The 18330-nt window shown below is 40.0% G+C and overlaps 1 protein-coding gene across 3 annotated transcripts in view; it reads left to right on the forward strand.

Annotated features, from left to right (window-relative positions):
• crhr1 (corticotropin releasing hormone receptor 1) overlaps positions 1-18330 on the forward strand; it is a 29685-nt gene that overhangs the window by 8614 nt on the left and 2741 nt on the right. Inside the window, exons 1-12 of one of the 3 annotated variants that reach the window (XM_008416491.1) lie at positions 2541-2574; positions 5813-5903; positions 6000-6050; positions 7168-7287; positions 12791-12873; positions 15805-15911; positions 16537-16657; positions 16761-16940; positions 17074-17227; positions 17356-17416; positions 17659-17731; positions 18006-18091. In XM_008416491.1, coding sequence (XP_008414713.1) covers positions 2569-2574; positions 5813-5903; positions 6000-6050; positions 7168-7287; positions 12791-12873; positions 15805-15911; positions 16537-16657; positions 16761-16940; positions 17074-17227; positions 17356-17416; positions 17659-17731; positions 18006-18091 — 1133 coding nt within the window. In that variant the 5' untranslated portion in view covers positions 2541-2568. Of the gene's footprint in view, positions 1-2540; positions 2575-5812; positions 5904-5999; positions 6051-7167; positions 7288-12790; positions 12874-15804; positions 15912-16536; positions 16658-16760; positions 16941-17073; positions 17228-17355; positions 17417-17658; positions 17732-18005; positions 18092-18330 lie in introns of those variants that run through there. The other 2 variants (XM_008416490.2, XM_008416493.2) reach the window with 2 other exon arrangements.

An 18330-nucleotide genomic window follows, 5' to 3' on the forward strand; every position in this document is an offset into this window, starting at 1 on the left:
AATATCTTAAAATTAGTGTATTTGTACTTAAAACAAGCCAATTTTACTAATACAAATAGAATATATGAGATTTATTTTCTTAATACATAGAACATTTTTCTTAAAATAAGAAAATTTTACGCTATTTTAAGAAATTCAGTGTCAAGTAACATTTTCTTTACTTGAGATAATTTTTCTTAAAATAAGATAATATATCTTACTCGTATAAGTAAAATTGGCTTGTTTTAAGTAAAAATACACTAATTTTAAGATATTGTAGGTTTATCTTGGTAAGATATTTTTTCTTGTTTTAGAAAATCTTGACAAGATAAATTTTCTTGTTCTGTTGGCAGATAATTTTTCTTATTTTAAGAAAATTATACCCTATTTTTGTACTTTTTTTTCTTGTTTTTGAAAGGGGACTTTTTGCAGTGTAGGTAAGTCATATTTTCACCATGTTTAGTTTCAAACTAAATATTTAATTGACAAAATATTTAGCTTTCAAATTTAGTGAGGAAGCTAAATATTTAGTTAACAACTAAAAGTCTAATAAATATTTTCCAAAGTAAATATTTAGCTGGCTAAAAAAATATTCAGGTTGCAAGATAGATAGTTAGCACCAAATAACTAAATCTGGGTGTAAATATTTTTTTAAACTAAATATTTATTTCACAGTTAAACTCTAAACCTTGCAAGAAACAGATTAATCTAAGAATTGTTCTAGAAAAAACTTGGAAATTTTCTGATAGTAAAATTAAAAATTGTTGATGTTTTGATCTCAGAAATTTTAAAAAGTTTTTCCTGAAAATGTTTGACTTTCGTCTCAGCATTTTTATTCCTGTTTTTTTCTATGATGGAATATTTGGTCCAGGCTCGGTGGTAATATTAGGGGAATAGAGTCAATTTTATTAGAATATTATGAGAAATCTTTTTTTTAATGAGGAATACTGAGCATCTTGTAAAGTTATAGTTTGGTATAAATTTCACAAAGCAGAAAGTGGACCACACCGCAGTGCATTCTGGGTAAATACAATCAAAACAAACACGGTAGCAGGAGAAATGACTCAACAGAAATCCTGTAACTGCTAAAATCTGAGGCTACTACATTTTTGTTTTCCTTTCATGAAGAAGGAAGTTTCACTCATGCCTTCTTCAGACGTTTCTGTGTCGCTTCCATTAGTGGTTCTTGGTGCAGCGCCCCCACAGGTGAGGAGGGGAACAGGTTGCTCAAACGTTTTGGTTTGTTTGACACAGTGCAGCTGAAAATGTAACAATTGTTGTCCCCAGTTGAAGCGTGTGTTGGACTCACTGCCCAGCGTCATTTTGAGCTGCAGCTGGCTGCCACCTTTGCAGCTCCTACATGTTTCTGTTTCCTCTGGAAGAGTTAAACTCCTTCCTGCCCTCCTCTTAGAGTCGCTCAGCAGAAACTCTGATCCGTTTCTTCTCGTCATATCAGCTGATCTCCATGGAGGGAACATGAGGAAAACATCTGCTAGCGCCAGCTGGACGGTTCTCTGCAGGTTTTACCAACGTGTGAGTTAGTTTCTGTCCTCTGAGACCGCCTCCATCCCTAACAGCTGCTATCACAGCGATGCCCAACAAAACCCCACCAGATCATCTGGTCTTCAAAGCAGTCTGCGTTGCAGATGCTCTCTGTTTCCACACTTCGCTGAGTTCATCTGGGAGCAGCAGCTCATCTTATAATCATCCTCTTATCTGAGTTCCTGTCAGAGAGAACTGGAACAGTTCAAACACCGGTTTCATGAAGATCTTCGTGTTGCTTTGAAACATCCAGACACCAAACTGATCTGAGTTGCAGTAAAACGGCTGCAGACTGATGGTTGGACGGTTCTGCAGCTGTTCTGCAGTCTAAATGTTAGTGGGTCAGAAAGAAGCTGGAAGCAGCTCTGTGGTTCTGGTCCAGTTAGCAGCTGCAGGTTCAGAACAGCAGCTGCTCTGAGGCTCGGCCCACTGGTCATTGATTACCCAGAATTCTCTGAATTGTTTCATCACTAGATTCCTCAGCAACGATCAGAAATCTGAAATTTAATGTCGGATTCAGATGCTTTCAAGTTCTAACAGGGAGGTGTGACAATCAGACTTCCAGCAATTTTCAGCAGTTTTCGCAACTTTTTCGTAAATCTGACCAATCACGTTAACAGTTTCTGCATTTTTCTAAATATTTAGTTAGAGATTTGGCTGGTTGAGCCCAACATGCAGCGTTGATGGTTTAGATCAGTGGTTGCCAAACTACGGCCTGCGGGCCGAATCCAGCCCGCCTCCACATTTTGTCCGGCCCCCTGAACAATACCAGAGAGCGTTCAGATTTATTTTTCAAATATTGTGTTTTCCGGACTATAAGCCGCTTATATGTGGATTTTTCTTCAACCACCAGGGGGCTCTTTAGCAGGACGTGGGTCCTGTAAACTGTGGGTGTTTTGTTTTGCATGGCGCATTGCTGCCATCTGTTGGACTTTTAGGGAACTGCTTGACTTTTGAGTTATGTAATCAGTGCGGTTGTTTGCTAGCGGTAGAGCAGATGAACGCGTGTTTGTTATGAACGCCACATTCCAGGAGTTCTTCGAAGCAATGCCTGTAAGTAGCAGCTTATACTTCAAAACGATCCTTTATGTTAACGTATGATAAAAAAAAGTAACTTGTTTATTGAATTAGTTTTGGAAATACCTTGCGGGCGATTTGATTATGTGCTACGTCATTGCTAACTAGCAGGCAGCTAAGATTTCTCAGGTCGTTACGTAGCATTGCCGCTCATAGCATTCTGAGGTAGCCGTTGTATCAGTTGTACTTCTAATGTATGTATCTGAATGTAAAACACTGTTTGCTGCTCTGAGCTCATCCTGAGTTGTTTGTGTTTTGACAGTTTCACTCCATTCTACATGGAAATAAAGAACTAATTAATCCAGACTCGTGTGAAAGGAGTTTGGCTGATGGTTAGTTTTGGTACAAGACACGATAGCGAGACCATTACAAAGTGAATCATTGAAAATAAAAGAAAAAAGTGCCCATTGAAACGGAATTAGGTTTTAATAGGGAATTGAAATTTAAGAATGTCGATTAGTTAAATAGCATTGAGGGGAAATAGTATTTAACTGTTTTTTAAATATTACTGGGATCATTACGAGAAGTTGAGGTATAGATATTAGGATCCAGTAGATGGCAGTAGTGCAACAATAATGGATGCAAGCCGCTGTTGAAATCTGAAGAAGAAGAACAACAACAAAGCGCCCATTTTCATTTAGCACATGCTAGTAGCAACACGAAGGATCAGCACTTTTACTGTTACCGTTCGGAAACTACAGTAATCAGTTCAGTTAAATCTAAACTTGGCAACTTTTCTTTTTCAACGTAATAAATGTGATATTTAATTGACCTGTTATGAATCAAATGTTGGGTGTCCGTCCCCCTCTGCTGCTACTGCTGCATCGCTGTGGAAAACCTGGAGCGGCAGAGATATCTGAGGCTTATATGTGTATGTTTACTGGATAAAAAAAAACTTTGGGGTTGTGGCTTATAGTCCGGTGCGGCTCATAGTTCGGAAAATACGGACTATAATCCTTCCTGGATTTTTTCTGTTTAGAACCCAGAGAGGGTTGTTTTTTCTGACTCCTGCAATTGTCACACCTTTTCTGTTACAAACTGACTCCGGCCCCCGACCCGAGAAGGGAAAGGTTAAGTGGCCCTCACAGGAAAACGTTTGGGGACCCCTGGATTAGATCAAACGTGTTTTTGTCACATGGTCCAAAATCTTTAGTGGGACAAAAAAAAAAAATACTTTTTAAAAACTAAAATCACCAAAACAACTCGGTAATTAAGTATGAACTATATTAATTAAACAAAGTAATCAGATTTTTTCGTAGAATCTGCATCATTTATCCAAAATTGCAAATATTTTTGGAACATTTTATTTTGGGAAAACTGAAAAAATATTTTGTTTATCCTCATCAGTGAAAACAGGATCCAGGTCAGTCTTCATTTGAAAACATTTGCTGCATTTATACAACTTTTAATACAACAATTTAAAGCAGATTTGTTGTATTTTAGAGAATAAGTCGGATTTGGTTTTATTTACCATGAAGTTAGAAGGAAACCAGAAAGCTTGGAAAAGATCATCACTTTGCGCTGCATCTAACATTTCTGTAAGCAGATTTTGATTTAAAGGTGTAGTTTTGTCTTAATTTGTTGGTCGTGGAGGCACACAAAGCTGAATCACTCTTCAGATCTTCAGTTATTTCTAAAACTGTTGCACTTGATGCAGAAATGTGATGTTATTGGGTCCAGTTTGGGTGCAGCTGGTCTAAAATAGTCCGTTTTTCCTTCTTCTTGTCCGTGTTGACGGCTGAGTCGTTCCTCTGATTTGTCAGAGCTACATGGTCCTAAGAAGCAGCTGCAGCTCGAACCTCTGAGCTGCTGCCAACACAACATTTACGTCCAGAAGACGGATCGCTTCTCCGAGCTCAGCGAGCTAATTTTAGCTGCAGAGTCACGGCAGTAAATCTCCGAGATCGTTGGGTTCGGTTCGGTTTGGTTGGGTTCGGCTCGGGGAGGGGAGAGGAGGGGGAGTGGGAGTGTGGGTGTCCTGCTGCGTGAACGATTTAGTCATCAGTTAATAACCAGCAGCGGCTGATTGATCATCAATCATCTGCTAATTGGTGACAGATTGATCCAATCAGGGAGGCCGCTGTTGAGCTTCTCACTCGTCTCCGTCCTCGAGCTGCTGATTCAGCGGTTCTGCTCCCGTCACGTGACCGCTGAACGTGTCGACTGGTTGTGACGTCACGGACCCCATGCAAATAAATAATAACTAAAGTTAAAGTAAATATTATGTTAAGTACGAGTTCCACTAAATAACATGTTTGCTAAATGTTTTTGTTGTTTAGAATAGTGAAACAGAAAAACCATTTTAACATTTTTCCTTTATCTGCCAGTGGTGAAACTATTTTTAAAAATAAATATTAAGTACTTATTTACTTAAAGCAAGCTCCTATATCTCATTGAAAAGTTACATGTAAGTTAGATTTGTCTTATTTTAAGTAGCTATACTAGAATATTTGCACTAAACTAGACAAAAATACTGGGTAAGAGTTTGTGGTTTTGCAGTGCAGACAAACAAATTCAATTAAAAAATACTTCAGTGATCCCAAAGGGAAATGACATAATATCTGTCCCTATTTTCATTCACTAGGCATGAGCCATATTTAAAAAAAAATTATATCAACAAATCACACTATTTCACATTTTGCTTTTTTGTTGGATTTGATCCAATAGGCGTTTTTTTTGTACTTTATAGCCACCAGGATAAAAAAATATATATATCTACATGTAAAAATATACAAAAATCACACATGCACATCAATAAAAATATTAAATAAATAAATATATATATATAAACTAATTTTTGCCAACAAAAGACAGTCTGAAGTCGGATACAAAGTGTAAATAAAAACAAACTGGTGTGTTTCAACAGAATATTAGTTTGATGTTAAAAAGTATTTACCCCTCGTGTTTTTTTTTTTAAGAACAACTCAAACATAATGTGCACAACTATCTTGTTTTACTACAAAAGGAATTATTATTTATTTATTTTCTTGCTATGTCACAGAAAAACTGCAAAAAGCTTCGATTGATCAGGATGTTTACCATCTAAAATCTCACATGTGTTGTTATTGTTCTTACTGACCGCTGATGGTTCGGTTCCGTCCAGCTGTCTGGACCTGGAGCTCCTTGTTTTGCGTTTTGAGGAAAACTGATGCATCAGGACGGGTTCTGTTTCCTGACCTGGTCAGCTCTCATGTTGTTGTGTTCATATTTTCAGGTGGTCTGCGTGTGTTTCCTGCTGAGTGGACAAGTTTCCTCGTTAGAGCTGACCTGTGAGACGTTGATCCTGCTGTCCACCAACCTGACAGGTAGCTTCCTCTCTGGTCCAGGGTGAGAACTGAACTGGATCAGAACCGTCCCGTTTGAGGCTGACGGCTAATTGTTGCTTCCTGTGTGTCTCTCAGCGAGGATGTTGGTGCTGCTCAACCAGACGTTCACCATCAGCAACTCCTCAGGTTGGTAACACAAAACCACAGCTGGTGAACAGAACGCATCGCCTGTCTGCTGCCCCCTAGTGGCTCACCTGTGGAACATTACTCCACTGTTGTGCAGTAATGACAATTCTCCGTCCACTCCGCTACATTTTCCTGTTTTTAGCGTTAGCAGATTGTTGTTTAGCGAATTAATGGTTAGTGAACCTCACTTTTTGGCTAGCAGTGGCTAATATTGATTTCAGTACTAACATGTATTTTCCATTGCAACCCTGGTGGCCATTTTGATTAATCTCCACCTAATAAATTAAACATAAAATCTAGAAGTTACGTATAGTTTATATGGTTCAAAATTGATAGGCAATGATATGATGTCAAAAACATTCATACGACAGCAAATTAGGGCCATTGTGGGGAGCAAAAGGGAGTAATTTGTAACTTGCCAAATACTCAAATGTTTTGAGAATAATCTTAAAATGTGTGTGTGTGTGTGTGTGTGTGTGTGTGTGTGTGTGTGTGTGTGTGTGTCCTGCTGTCTAGAAAAAATATGGACATTTCACTTCAAAACTTGGCTAGAAAATAAATAAAATTGAAAGTAATGTCAGAAATTTTCTAGCAAAAGTTGGAAATTTATACATTTCAAAAGTCAAAAATTGTAAACTTTTCAAACTCAGAAACTTCCATGTTTTTTCTATAAAATTTCTAGATTATTCTGAAAATTTCTCTATTTTTCTAGCAAATTTTAAACTTTTCAAACTCTGTAATTTCCTTATTTTTTCTATAAAGTTTCTGAAATGAATATTAAATGTCTGAGTTCTTTGGGTGGAAATTTGCTCCTTTTTGTTTTATGTTATTTACTAAAGCCCTATAAGATGCTGTTGTACAGTCATGTAGTTGCCAATTTTAGTACAAAGATTAATTTTCAACGACAATCATTGTTTCCATCTTGAAAAATCAAAAATGTTTCAGTAAATATGATTTCTATCAATCCAACTATGTAAAAGTTCACACCAAAGTGTTCATCTCTGATAAATTCAGTACAAAAATTATTTTTTCTGGACGACCATGGCGGCCGCCTCAGACTGGATTAGAACAGGATTTCAGCCGTTGGGGTCTGACTCTGTCTGTCACCTGTGTGCAGGTGTGTACTGTGACCTGTCAGTGGACGGCATCGGGACCTGCTGGCCTCGCAGCGCAGCTGGAGAGCTGATCTCCAGACCCTGTCCAGAGCAGTTCAATGGCATCCACTACAACACCACCAGTAAGTACCAGTAGAGGACCAGCAGAGTACTACACAGTAATACATAGTACTCTATGCACTGCAAAAATCTTACCAAATATGTTTGGTCTAGTTTCTAGTGCTACAAAATGAATTTATAAGTAACTTTACAGCAAGTCATAAGAGCTTGGATTAAGTAAATCATTCCTTAATACTGATGGAAAGTTCTAGTAATATTGGCAGATTATTTCACTTACAAAATGAAAAACATGTTTTGTTATAAGTGAAATAATTTGCTAATGGAACTAGAACTTTTTCATCAACTTACTTATAAATTAGTTTTGTCTTAATTAAAGTGAAATGAGATATTTACACTAGAAAGTAGACCAAATATTCTTGGTAAGATTTTGTGTTTTTAAGTGTTTATTTCACAAAACTACAATAGAAACATGTTAAAAGTGAAAAATCTGCCAGTGGAACCAGAACTTTTTCGTCAGTATTAAGGGATTATTGACTTAAAACAATCTTGTATATCTTGCCGAAACTTGGATTGTAAGTTAATATCGTTGTATTTCAAGGTTTCCACGATATCTGCACTAGAAACTAGACCAAAAAAGTCTGGTAAGATTTTATGTTTTTCCAGGGAACCAATTTCGACACAGCCAACAAAACCTGCAAAGTCCTTTTTATTGTAAAACAAAAGTTTTTTCAAAATTGGCGTGTTTACATTTACTTTCAAAATGTCAAATTGCGCAGTTATATACTCAATGGAAACTCGGCTGGAGTCTGGAGCTCAGTCTGGAGTCTGAGCTCCAGACTGTAACAGTAACAGCAGTATTGAAATGTACTTGTACACCTCCATCTGATCGTTGCTCCTCCTCCTCATTAAAACACATTCATTTCACCACCATCCCCATCTGCACCCGTTTCTCTTTTCCTCCATCCTCTGCCATCCGACTCCTGATGAAACAGCAGGAATTACTGCAGCGTTTCAGATTCTCCTTCATCCTCGGTTGTCTCTGCGGACTCGCCGTCAGTTCTGACCCACACCAGTTGGATCCTGGTTACCAAACTCCATCTGGGGTTCAGTGTATTCTGGCTGATCAAAGAAAAACCTTGTGTGATTCATAATACTACTGCAGCACATTTTATATGCACATGAATTCGCTAAAAGCTAAGATTCTTGAGATTCAAGCAATAAACCTGCAGGGAGCAACAGGTAAATGCACTGTAAACATTAATGACGCAAACTCCAACACTGTAAAAACGCAAAAAACTTACTAATTATTTTTGTTTAGTTTCAAGTGCAAATATCTTGGTACACAAAACTAACTGAAAAGTAACTTTTCAGCAAGATGTAGGATTATTTTAAAACAATTCTTAAACATTGTTAAAAAGTGCTAATTTCAGTGTCAAGATTTTTTTTCACTTGTAACAAGAATTACTGATTTAAATCAAGTTCCTCTATCTTGCTGAGAAGTTACTTGTGAGTTAGTTTTGTCTTAATCCAAGGTACTAAGATATTTGCATGAGGAACTAAACAAAAAATACTTATTTTGAAGTGAAAACACAAAAAAGAAATGCTACAGAAAACTTTGTGAACCAAAAGGGAAACAAATAACAGCAACTATAAAATGTTGCAAAATTGCTACACAAAATGGAAATCCTCCAGACCACAAGGGGGAGTCTAGAGTACATGATATCTACATCAGGGGTGCCAATACGTCGATCGCGAAAGGTTTAGAGTCGATCGGCAGGTGACAAACTGATCGCCGCCAGGACGCTGAGACCAGCTCTTCCTCCTCTGCAGGCTTATCAAAAATATTCAATAAGATCCTAAACGTTTGGAGCTTCATTAAAAAATAATAATTATAAAAAGTCAACGAAACATGTTAAAATTAATAATCTCAGTAATTATTGTTTCAACAAGGTGTTGCGCAATTCAGTGCGTTTCGGTTCCATTAACAAACAAACGAACAAGAAAAAAAGGCGACTCAAAGACCGACTGACCAGCAGAGCAGGAGTTTAAATTAGCTGCTCGACCACCGCTGTGTTCATGAGAGGCGTATTAATAATCGAGAAATAAATATCAAGCCTGGAAACCTGATATGTAACGGACTGTATGTTGTGTTTTTAATGTAATCTTTGCTCGGCTTGCGGGGTGCAGGCGGTTGCCACGGCAACGGGTGTGCTTAAACGACAGAATAAAAAGGTAGGAGATGTTTAGAGTTGATCTTCTTTTCGGATTGTTTTACCTTTGTTTACCTTTGCTGTGGCTCATCACACCTGCTGTAGTTTCTGAACGTTCAGAAACGTTTATTGACTAATTACCTAGTTCGTTTGTGAGCAGACGTCACAACAAACATCAAATAGGACAAATATATTTCATTAAGTTTTAACTAATTCTACCGCGATAATTATGTGAAATTAAATTAATTATATCCCGACTTCAGAATATTTGCCTTTACCTTTACTGGGCTCTTTGGTTCCTCCTATCAGTCTGTAGTTTCTCATATCGAGGTCATCAAATCAAATTTCAGATCACCTGCTGGCGTCAGGTTTGCAACCAGCTGCTGACTGAGAAACCAGTAAGCTGCTCCCAGTGTCCGAATCTCACTGAGGAAGAAACTGGATTAGGTTTTCTGTCACTTTATTATTTCTGCTATAACTGATGTATATTCACATATAAAATAAGTCTATAGAGTTTAATTTGCTATTTTTATGTCTTTGTGTCGTGAGGTAGATCTCAGGCGGCTGGTGAGAGAAAAAGTAGATCTTGCTCTCAAAAAGTTTGGGCACCCCTGATCTACAAAAACATGCTCCTGTTCTATAACGTTGGAAACAGCATGAAATATGACACATTTTGTGCTTTCTCTCTCCAGCTTCCTTGTTTTTGCTACATTTTTGAAGGTGGTACGAAGGAGTAAAACAAGGGGCTCAAAACCCACCCCTGTGGTACGCCCATGCTAGGGATAACGGTGCTGTGTTGGTACTGACCTTCCAATGAGAAACTACAGAACTACACATAAAATATCTTAACGTCTGAGTGCAGAGGATTCAATCAGAATATGAAAATATTTCAGCAAACTCTTCTGAGTTTACCTCAAAGGACGACAGCCACACATTCCTCACCAACAAGTGCTGCAAATGTTAAAACTTTACTGGAAGATTCAAAAATCAGAACACAACAATTCAAATGAAGTGAATGAAGTCTGGTATGAATGACTAACTCCAACACTCGGATCGTCAGAATCCGCCCACGGAGTTCTGCAGTTTGATCCACTGCTACATCGCTGCAGGGAGAAGCGCCTGCGAGCGCTGCAGGCTGACTTCTGCTCACCCCCAGGTGGAGTAAAAATAACAGCAGGAACATCAGAACCGACCCGACTGGAAGGCTGGAAACAGAACCGCTGCAGCAGTTCTCTGGAGAAACGCCTTCAGTCCGACTTCGTTTCATACTGAAGCGATACGGCTAGAGCTGAAGCGATTCATTCAATTAATCGTGGTTAATCAATTGTTCAAGTAATCAACTAATTTAGTAATAGATTGGTAGTTAACTGGAGTATACAGACTCTAAAAAGGTAATTTGCTGAAAGAACGACATACACAAAGCGCATATTAAGACAAACTATAAAAAATAAAGCTCTGGAAAAATTAAGAGACCACATAAAATGATCGGTTTGTCTGATTTTACTTTGTATATGTTTGAACATTGTTCTTTTTGGTTGTATTTACCCAGAATGCCCTGCGCTGTCGTTTGCTTCCTGCTTTTGGAGCGGTTTCCGGTCCACTTGGCATTAACATATGCATTCAAACCGAACCAGCGTTGACGTCAACCAAACAAAGACCGAGGTCTGTAGGCGGACCAGAGTTCACCTTTTGGTCCGGTTCACGGTTCCCCAAACGAACTGGACTTTCTAGACAGACAAACTGGAATTTGGTTAAAGTGAACTAAACAGGGCTGGTGTGAATGCACCTTGTTCTGGTTCTGATCAGAATCTGAGTCGATTTGCAGGAAGTTCTTCTGGAACTCTTCGATCCGACTGAGAAGCGGCGAGAACGAGCCGCCATGTTTCCTCAGTCAGAAGCTCTACAGTTTCACTGACCAACATCTTAGGCTGAGGAGGATCCAATTCCTTATTTCCTGCCAGCCGGCTCCTCACAGATCAGCACAGCGGGAAGGTGCACCGTGTTAGCAGCGTGTGTGTTAACGTGTGTGTTAATGTGTGTGTTAACGTGTGAGTTAATGTGTGTGTTAACGTGTGTGTTAATGTGTGTGTTAACGTGTGAGTTAATGTGTGTGTTAATGAGTGGGTGGCCATGAATATCCCATCTAATTAGTGGTTTATTTCTTGATCTGACTTTAAAGAATGACTCATCTGTGTGTTTCTGCATGCACGTGTGTGTGTGTGTGTGTGTGTGTGTGTGTGTGTGTGTGTGTGTGTGTGTGTGTGTGTGTGTGTGTGTGTGTGTACGAACCCAGCTGGAGTTCTCTCACTCCATCTTCATCACCACCACCGTCCTCATCCTCTCCCTTTCAAGCTCTCCGCTCTGATGTCATCGAGCCGCTGGTCTCTGACTGGTTGCTGCCTCAGGTGTCACTCACGTTATTGATTCAGGCAGCCGATCATTTATCGGAACAATACCCCATCCCCGACTCGGCTGACTGGGCTGGATCGGGGTGGTACCAGTCAGGCACGGTTCTGGCGTTGCCGTGGTTACAGAAGCTGCACACAGACGGCTGTGTGTTGATTCGTCAGAGCAGAGTGTGGGAGTTTAACACCAAACTGTGTTTCTGTGAGTGTGAGGAGCCGATGTGCGAGAACAAAAAAACTTCAAAAACACCGGACCCGGAACAGAGGAGAACAACAAACCCGGATCGGAACCAGGAATAGAACCCAGAACCAAAAAACTTCACAGATACAGGACACAGAAAAACAGCCACAGTGCAGAGCAGAACCCAGGATGCAACTGCAAAAACACAAAATATCACCAAGTAATTTTAGGTTAGTTTCTAGTTCAAATATCTTAGTTCACTGGAAATAAGACTAAATTAATTTAAACGTAACTTTTCAGCAAGATATAGGATCTTGCTTTAAGTCAATTCCTTGACTTAATGCAAGGAATTGACTTGATATTGATGGAAAAAGTTCCAGTTCTACTGGAAGATTATTTCACTTATAACTAGTTATTTTTCCCATGTGCAAACTCAGACATTTCTGAGTTTTTTCAAGCAAATTTTTGAAGTTTCAAGCTCAGAAATTTTCTTGGTTTTTTTTCTTTTTTTTATAGAAAATTTCTGATAGTAATTTCAAAATGTCTGATTTTATTGTTGAGTGGAAATGTTTGTTTTTTTCTAACTACATTGCCCCTAATACGCCGTCGTAGCATCGTTGATCCTCATCCATTTTGTTTTCAGACCAAACAGCAAAGGTAACACTATTTTCTAAGGGAACGGAGCCTTTCTTCCACCTAGAGGCGAGAGCTGGCACTACAACTGATTCTGAAAGGGAACTAGAGCTGGTTCTGTTCTGTTTGTGTTTAGACCGGGTCTACAGAGAGTGCCAGTCCAACGGAACCTGGGCGCCTCGAGGAAACTACAGTCAGTGCACCGAGATCATCGTCCTGGTGAGACTCATCAGTACAAACACCAATCACAAAGTGACCAATAACCATGAAGTGAGGAAGACTTCTTCCGATTTCCATCCTCGTCCTTCAGCTGTTCTGGTTGAAGAATCTGCAGTGAAAAACCAAACAAAACCGAGCCTCTTTGGTACCGTTCGCTGTTCTGTTTGACAGCTGGTGACCTTCAGGTCGGCTACTCTTGCTAACGCAAACTTTATTTCATTACGGATCAAACTCTGTTTGGTTCTGACATTCTTCTTCTTGGTGTGAATCTGTATTAATAAAATCACATTGATAATGCTGATGAAAATGATCCTGAGGCATGTTTTTGTCTCCGGTTACCATGGCGACTCACTGATTTTCAATGAAAAGTCAATGAAAGGAAACAAGGACAAGCAGCTGAATTGAATTTCTGGGTAAACATGGAGAGTGTTTGGTCACTGTTTGGACCTGGGACAGAACAGACAGGTCCAGTTCAGGTCCAGTGATCCAGTTTGTTTCACAATCACAGTCGGGTCAAGTGGAAGAGTTCAGATGGGTTTATGAGGCTCGGTTTGCAGATCTGGTTTCTAAGATCGAGCAGAAGGTCAGAATTCCACCGGATCAGGACCCGGGTCAAATGCAACATCTCTAGAACTTTGTCGATATTTCACTAATGTTGAAAAAACACAATTTCACAATTGAAGTGTTTCCATTAAATAACAAATGCAGTTAAAATCACATGTGAATGAGTTTGTTCACCTGAGTTAATAAAAGTTAATAAAGAACAAGCCGCGCCATCATCCACCTACCACTTCCTGTCGTCTTCTTCGTCGTTTCCGCCAGTAGTAACAGCCGGTTGTTGATCACATGACTTGTATGATGTGGAAAAAAGTGTTTCCACTGCGAAAGAAACGGCTTAAAAACAGTTTTTAGTGAGAAACGTGAGTTTTGTCAAATTAGACTCTTTCCATTAAGGGAATGTGTTTTCGGAATTCCAGTTTTTGCGATCAGAATTGCACAAATTCTAATTCCACAAAGTCAATTGGAATTTTAGGTCAATGGAAATGCAGCTATAGACTGGAACTGGTTCTGCTAATTTAAGTCACTGAATACATCATAACCTTTTGGTTCTGTTGGGAGAAATCCTGTCAGACAGATCTGAACACACACAGACGCAGAAACCCACAGAGGGGGAAACGGTCCGAGCCAATCAGAGACGAGTGTGACAACGCAGCTCAGATCCAAATGTCAGCGGGAATCAGGAAACCATCTGGACCTTCTGTGTGTGTGTGTGTGTGTGTGTGTGTGTGTGTGTGTGTGTGTGTGTGTGTNNNNTGTGTGTGTGTGTGTGTGTGTGTGTGTGTGTGTGTGTGTGTGTGTGTGTGTGTGTGTGTGTGTGAAGACATATCCGTTCCTTACGTTGGGACCTAAATGTCTCCTTCATGGACTCCAGGTGTGGATCGACCTCTGGACCCCAACCTGCAAGAGTGTCCTCACAGAGACATGAAGAGCAGCCGGGGTGTGTCCATTGGTCCATGTGTCGTCTCTCTGTCCCACTGAGGCAATCTGTTTCCTTTTTCCTGCTCTCCTCTGATTGGACGGCAGAGCTGGCTGTCAGCCAATAGCAGCTCTGTGGTCAATAAAGTGGAAAGACTTCACAGAGACATCCTTGTGTCTGAGGGCTTTGGGACCTCACACACACACTGATCTGTGGTTAATGTCTCCTGATCTGTATCTTCTGAGTATTGATCAGTTGATTTAATTTCTACAGGCGGTTGCTGCAGTCCGGTTCTCTGGTATGAAAGTTCTTCAGTCAGTTTCTCTGTTGATGTCAGACAAAAGGGACGATGCTTCACACTGATCCACCAGCATCATGTGACTCATCCAGGACTTTAATCAGTTCTGATGAAGACAACTGAAGCTGCATGGAGCATTGGACGGTCCTCAAAGCTTTTAATCTGAGCAGTTTCTCTAGCAAAATCTACGTTTGACAGTTGGAGGTCGCCGTTTGTGAGCCGTTCAGTTAAAGGGACACACGACTAGTTGAACATGTTGGTCCAAATAATTACTAACCTGAAAGTTATTGGTTAGAATACGTTTAAAAATTCACAATTACTTCCAAAATTATATGTATTTGTTATATTTTTCACCTATGGAGGTGGCCATTTTTCCACATGTGCAATGCATGCTGGGTCGACGACTCGGGTCAAATTTTTCATGAGCCGTTACACACAAAATATCTGTTGAAACAAACAAATGTGACCAGCTTGTGATCTTCTGTTTGTTATACATTTACATTTTTAGGAGGAGCTCACTGAAACATTTGAAATGGCAAAATGGCCGACTTCCTGTTTGTTGCAGGAAGTGGGTGCAAGAAACAGTTTTGTAGTTCTCAGTGAGGTACGATAAAGTACAACACAAAGCGCCCAATTATCCAGTTTATTTAAAATAATAAAACGAAGTGGTAGAAATTTAATCACTACATTTGGCGCTTGGTTGTAATTAGCCGATAACTTAATGAGGAAATCCGTTTCAGTCACATCCTGTCAGTCAGCTTCTTATTCAAGCTCTGTTAACGAGCTCTGACAGAACTTCATGTCTTAATCAGCTCGTTAATTAAAGCGACCAAAGTAATAGTTTAATTAAAAGACAGTTTTATTCATAACCTGCCAGTCAAATTACTGATTAATCAAGAAATAAGTCAGAGACTCAAACAGCTGGTCACCGAGTCCCTGTTGCCGTACCTGAGTGAGTCATCTGACGGTTCTGAAGCTTCAAACCAAAATAAAACTGAGCTATGATAATTTAAAAAACGATGATGGCGCTGGACTGAAGCTGTAAGTTTGACCCAGTTTTATCTGAGCTGAACCAGAAAACCCAGATGAAGTCACCCTGAGGATCTGATCGATCTCAGAGCAGCTCTGGTGTTAAAGACGGTCTCTGTGTTTTCAGAGGAAGAGTAAAGTTCACTATCATGTGGCCGTGATCATCAACTACCTGGGTCACTGCATCTCTCTGGGGGCTCTGCTGCTCGCCTTCATGCTCTTCATGAGACTCAGGTAACTCACCTCTCTGTTTTTACACCTCAAGGTTAGCATATTGGTTACGTTGGTAACCTGGTAGCAGCCAGGAAATTCAGTTTGGAACCTTCAGTAACCACATATTCAGGGGGATGCAGGTGTTTTAAAGGGGCAGTATTATAGAAAATCTTACTTTATATCTTGCTATAATGTTATTCCCTCTTTTAAAGCATACCTGGAGTATTGCTTTGATTCTCTCATGTTTGAGAAATCCTTTAATCTCCATGACAACCATTCAGCTCCTCCAGACTAGTCAGAAACAATTAGCAAACACCTGGTGGAACTGTGTACCTGCTGAGCTCATTATAGGAGCTACTTCTCAGTGCAACGCTGGTAAAAACGTTATTAAAGGGTTAATAGAGGAGCCATGTTGTGATGAGTTCCTGAAGGCGGAGTTTCAGGAAGAGCAGGAGTTTTTAAAGAGACGGGACCAATTTAAAGCTGTTAAATTAGAACGTAAAAGTATGTAGCTTTTTTATGACAACTTAATTTAACAAAGTTACATGATTATGCTATAAAGTGACGCCGTTGGCCTGGAAAACATAATTCTGCCTCTTTAAAGACAGAGGTGCATGTTTGCTGATTGGTTGATGGTCTGTTCCAGGAGCATCCGCTGTCTGAGGAACATCATTCACTGGAATCTGATCTCGGCCTTCATCCTGAGGAACGCCACCTGGTTCATCGTCCAGTTAACCATGAACCCATCGGTTACCGAGAGCAACCAGGTGACTGTAAAAACCTTAAAAGTGTGGATGGAAGTATACAAATGTATGCTCTCCCCTCAGGTCAGATGTTCTTCATATTTCCCATTTACTACTTGAATGCCAGGATGATGGCCATTTTTCAAGATGGCCGCCGGTTTATGAGCCTTTCAAACCAAAATATTGCCAAAAAAATCAGATGCCAAAACTGAAACTAAGGACTTTGTTGTTTGAAAGTCTCACACCAGTCGTCAGCTGGGAGAAGATGAAGATGTCAGACACAAATAGAGAGACAGTCGTCTTAATGGTTAGCGTTAGCGTCTGCTAAGATTCTTGCTCTCAAATTAACGGCTAGCAAACCTAACGTTTTGGTTGGCTGTGGCTAATAGCTGCTGCCAACCAACCTTCCTTATCTTCCTCATCCTCCTCTTCCTCCTCAGGTGTGGTGCAGGTTGGTGACTGCAGCCTACAACTACTTCCATGTGACCAACTTCTTCTGGATGTTTGGGGAAGGATGCTACCTGCACACCGCCGTGGTGCTCACCTACTCCACTGACAAACTCAGAAAGTGGATGTTCATCTGCATCGGCTGGGGTCGGTTTACCTGTCTGTCTGAATGAGGTGTACCTCTTCACATTTTTGTCCAACTGATTGTGTACCTGTCTCTCCTTACACCTGTCTGCCCTCTCAGCTCACCTGTCCACCTGTCTTCCTGCTTCCAGGTATTCCGTTTCCCATCATCGTGGCGTGGGCTTTTGGGAAGCTGTACTACGACAACGAGAAGTGAGTCGCTCAACTGTTTTGATCTTCTGCCTCTCCTCAGGTGGATTTAACACACCTGTACCTGTCTGAAGTCACATGACAGCAGCTTGATTGTTTGTGATGTCAATACACACTTTTCAGTCAGGCTAAGAGCAGTTTTTGATTAGATGCAGCCAACATAAAGAAAAATCAATGGGTTATGATGTCACATTTTCTTAAAGACTGCATCTTCTTCATCTGATTGGCTCCTGATTGAATTCCAGGTGCTGGTTTGGCAAGAAGACAGGTGTTTATACGGACTACATCTACCAAGGTCCTATGATCCTGGTCCTGCTGGTAAGAACAAACCCAGTCCACCTTAAACCCAACCAGCATTGACTTTTAGTCTGTAAAGTCTACCTTAAACTCAGCCAACCTAAGCAGTAAGTCTTCTTTTAATGGCACCAGTGCATTTTTAATCCTTCTAGTCTACCTTAAACCCAAAAAGTCTCTGAACTTTCACCTTTCCTCACCTCCAGGCCTGGCTCAAGAAAAACCACAGAAATATCAGATCAGATTAATTTGTACAGCAGATCTTCTATAAAGTCCAAACATCCTGGTTTCTCTTCAGATTAACTTCGTCTTCCTGTTTAACATCGTTCGGATTCTGATGACCAAACTGAGGGCATCGACCACCTCAGAGACCATCCAATACAGGTATGAACAAACCTTCCCACAGGTGAGGCTTATCAGTGGCTCCAGTGGAATATATTGAAGGAAAGAATATTTCCAGTGAAACCAGAACGTATCCAGTAGAACATATCCAATCAGTCCACTTAAATACTTACAGTGAAACCAGCAGAGAATTTCCAGCAAATGCAAATAAATATTTCCAATTAGATCACAATATTTCTAGTGAAACCAGACATATTTTTTCAGTGAAACTAGAATGTAGT

The sequence above is a fragment of the Poecilia reticulata genome, linkage group LG8, assembly GCF_000633615.1.
Source record: "Poecilia reticulata strain Guanapo linkage group LG8, Guppy_female_1.0+MT, whole genome shotgun sequence".
Taxonomy (NCBI): Eukaryota; Metazoa; Chordata; class Actinopteri; order Cyprinodontiformes; family Poeciliidae; genus Poecilia; species Poecilia reticulata.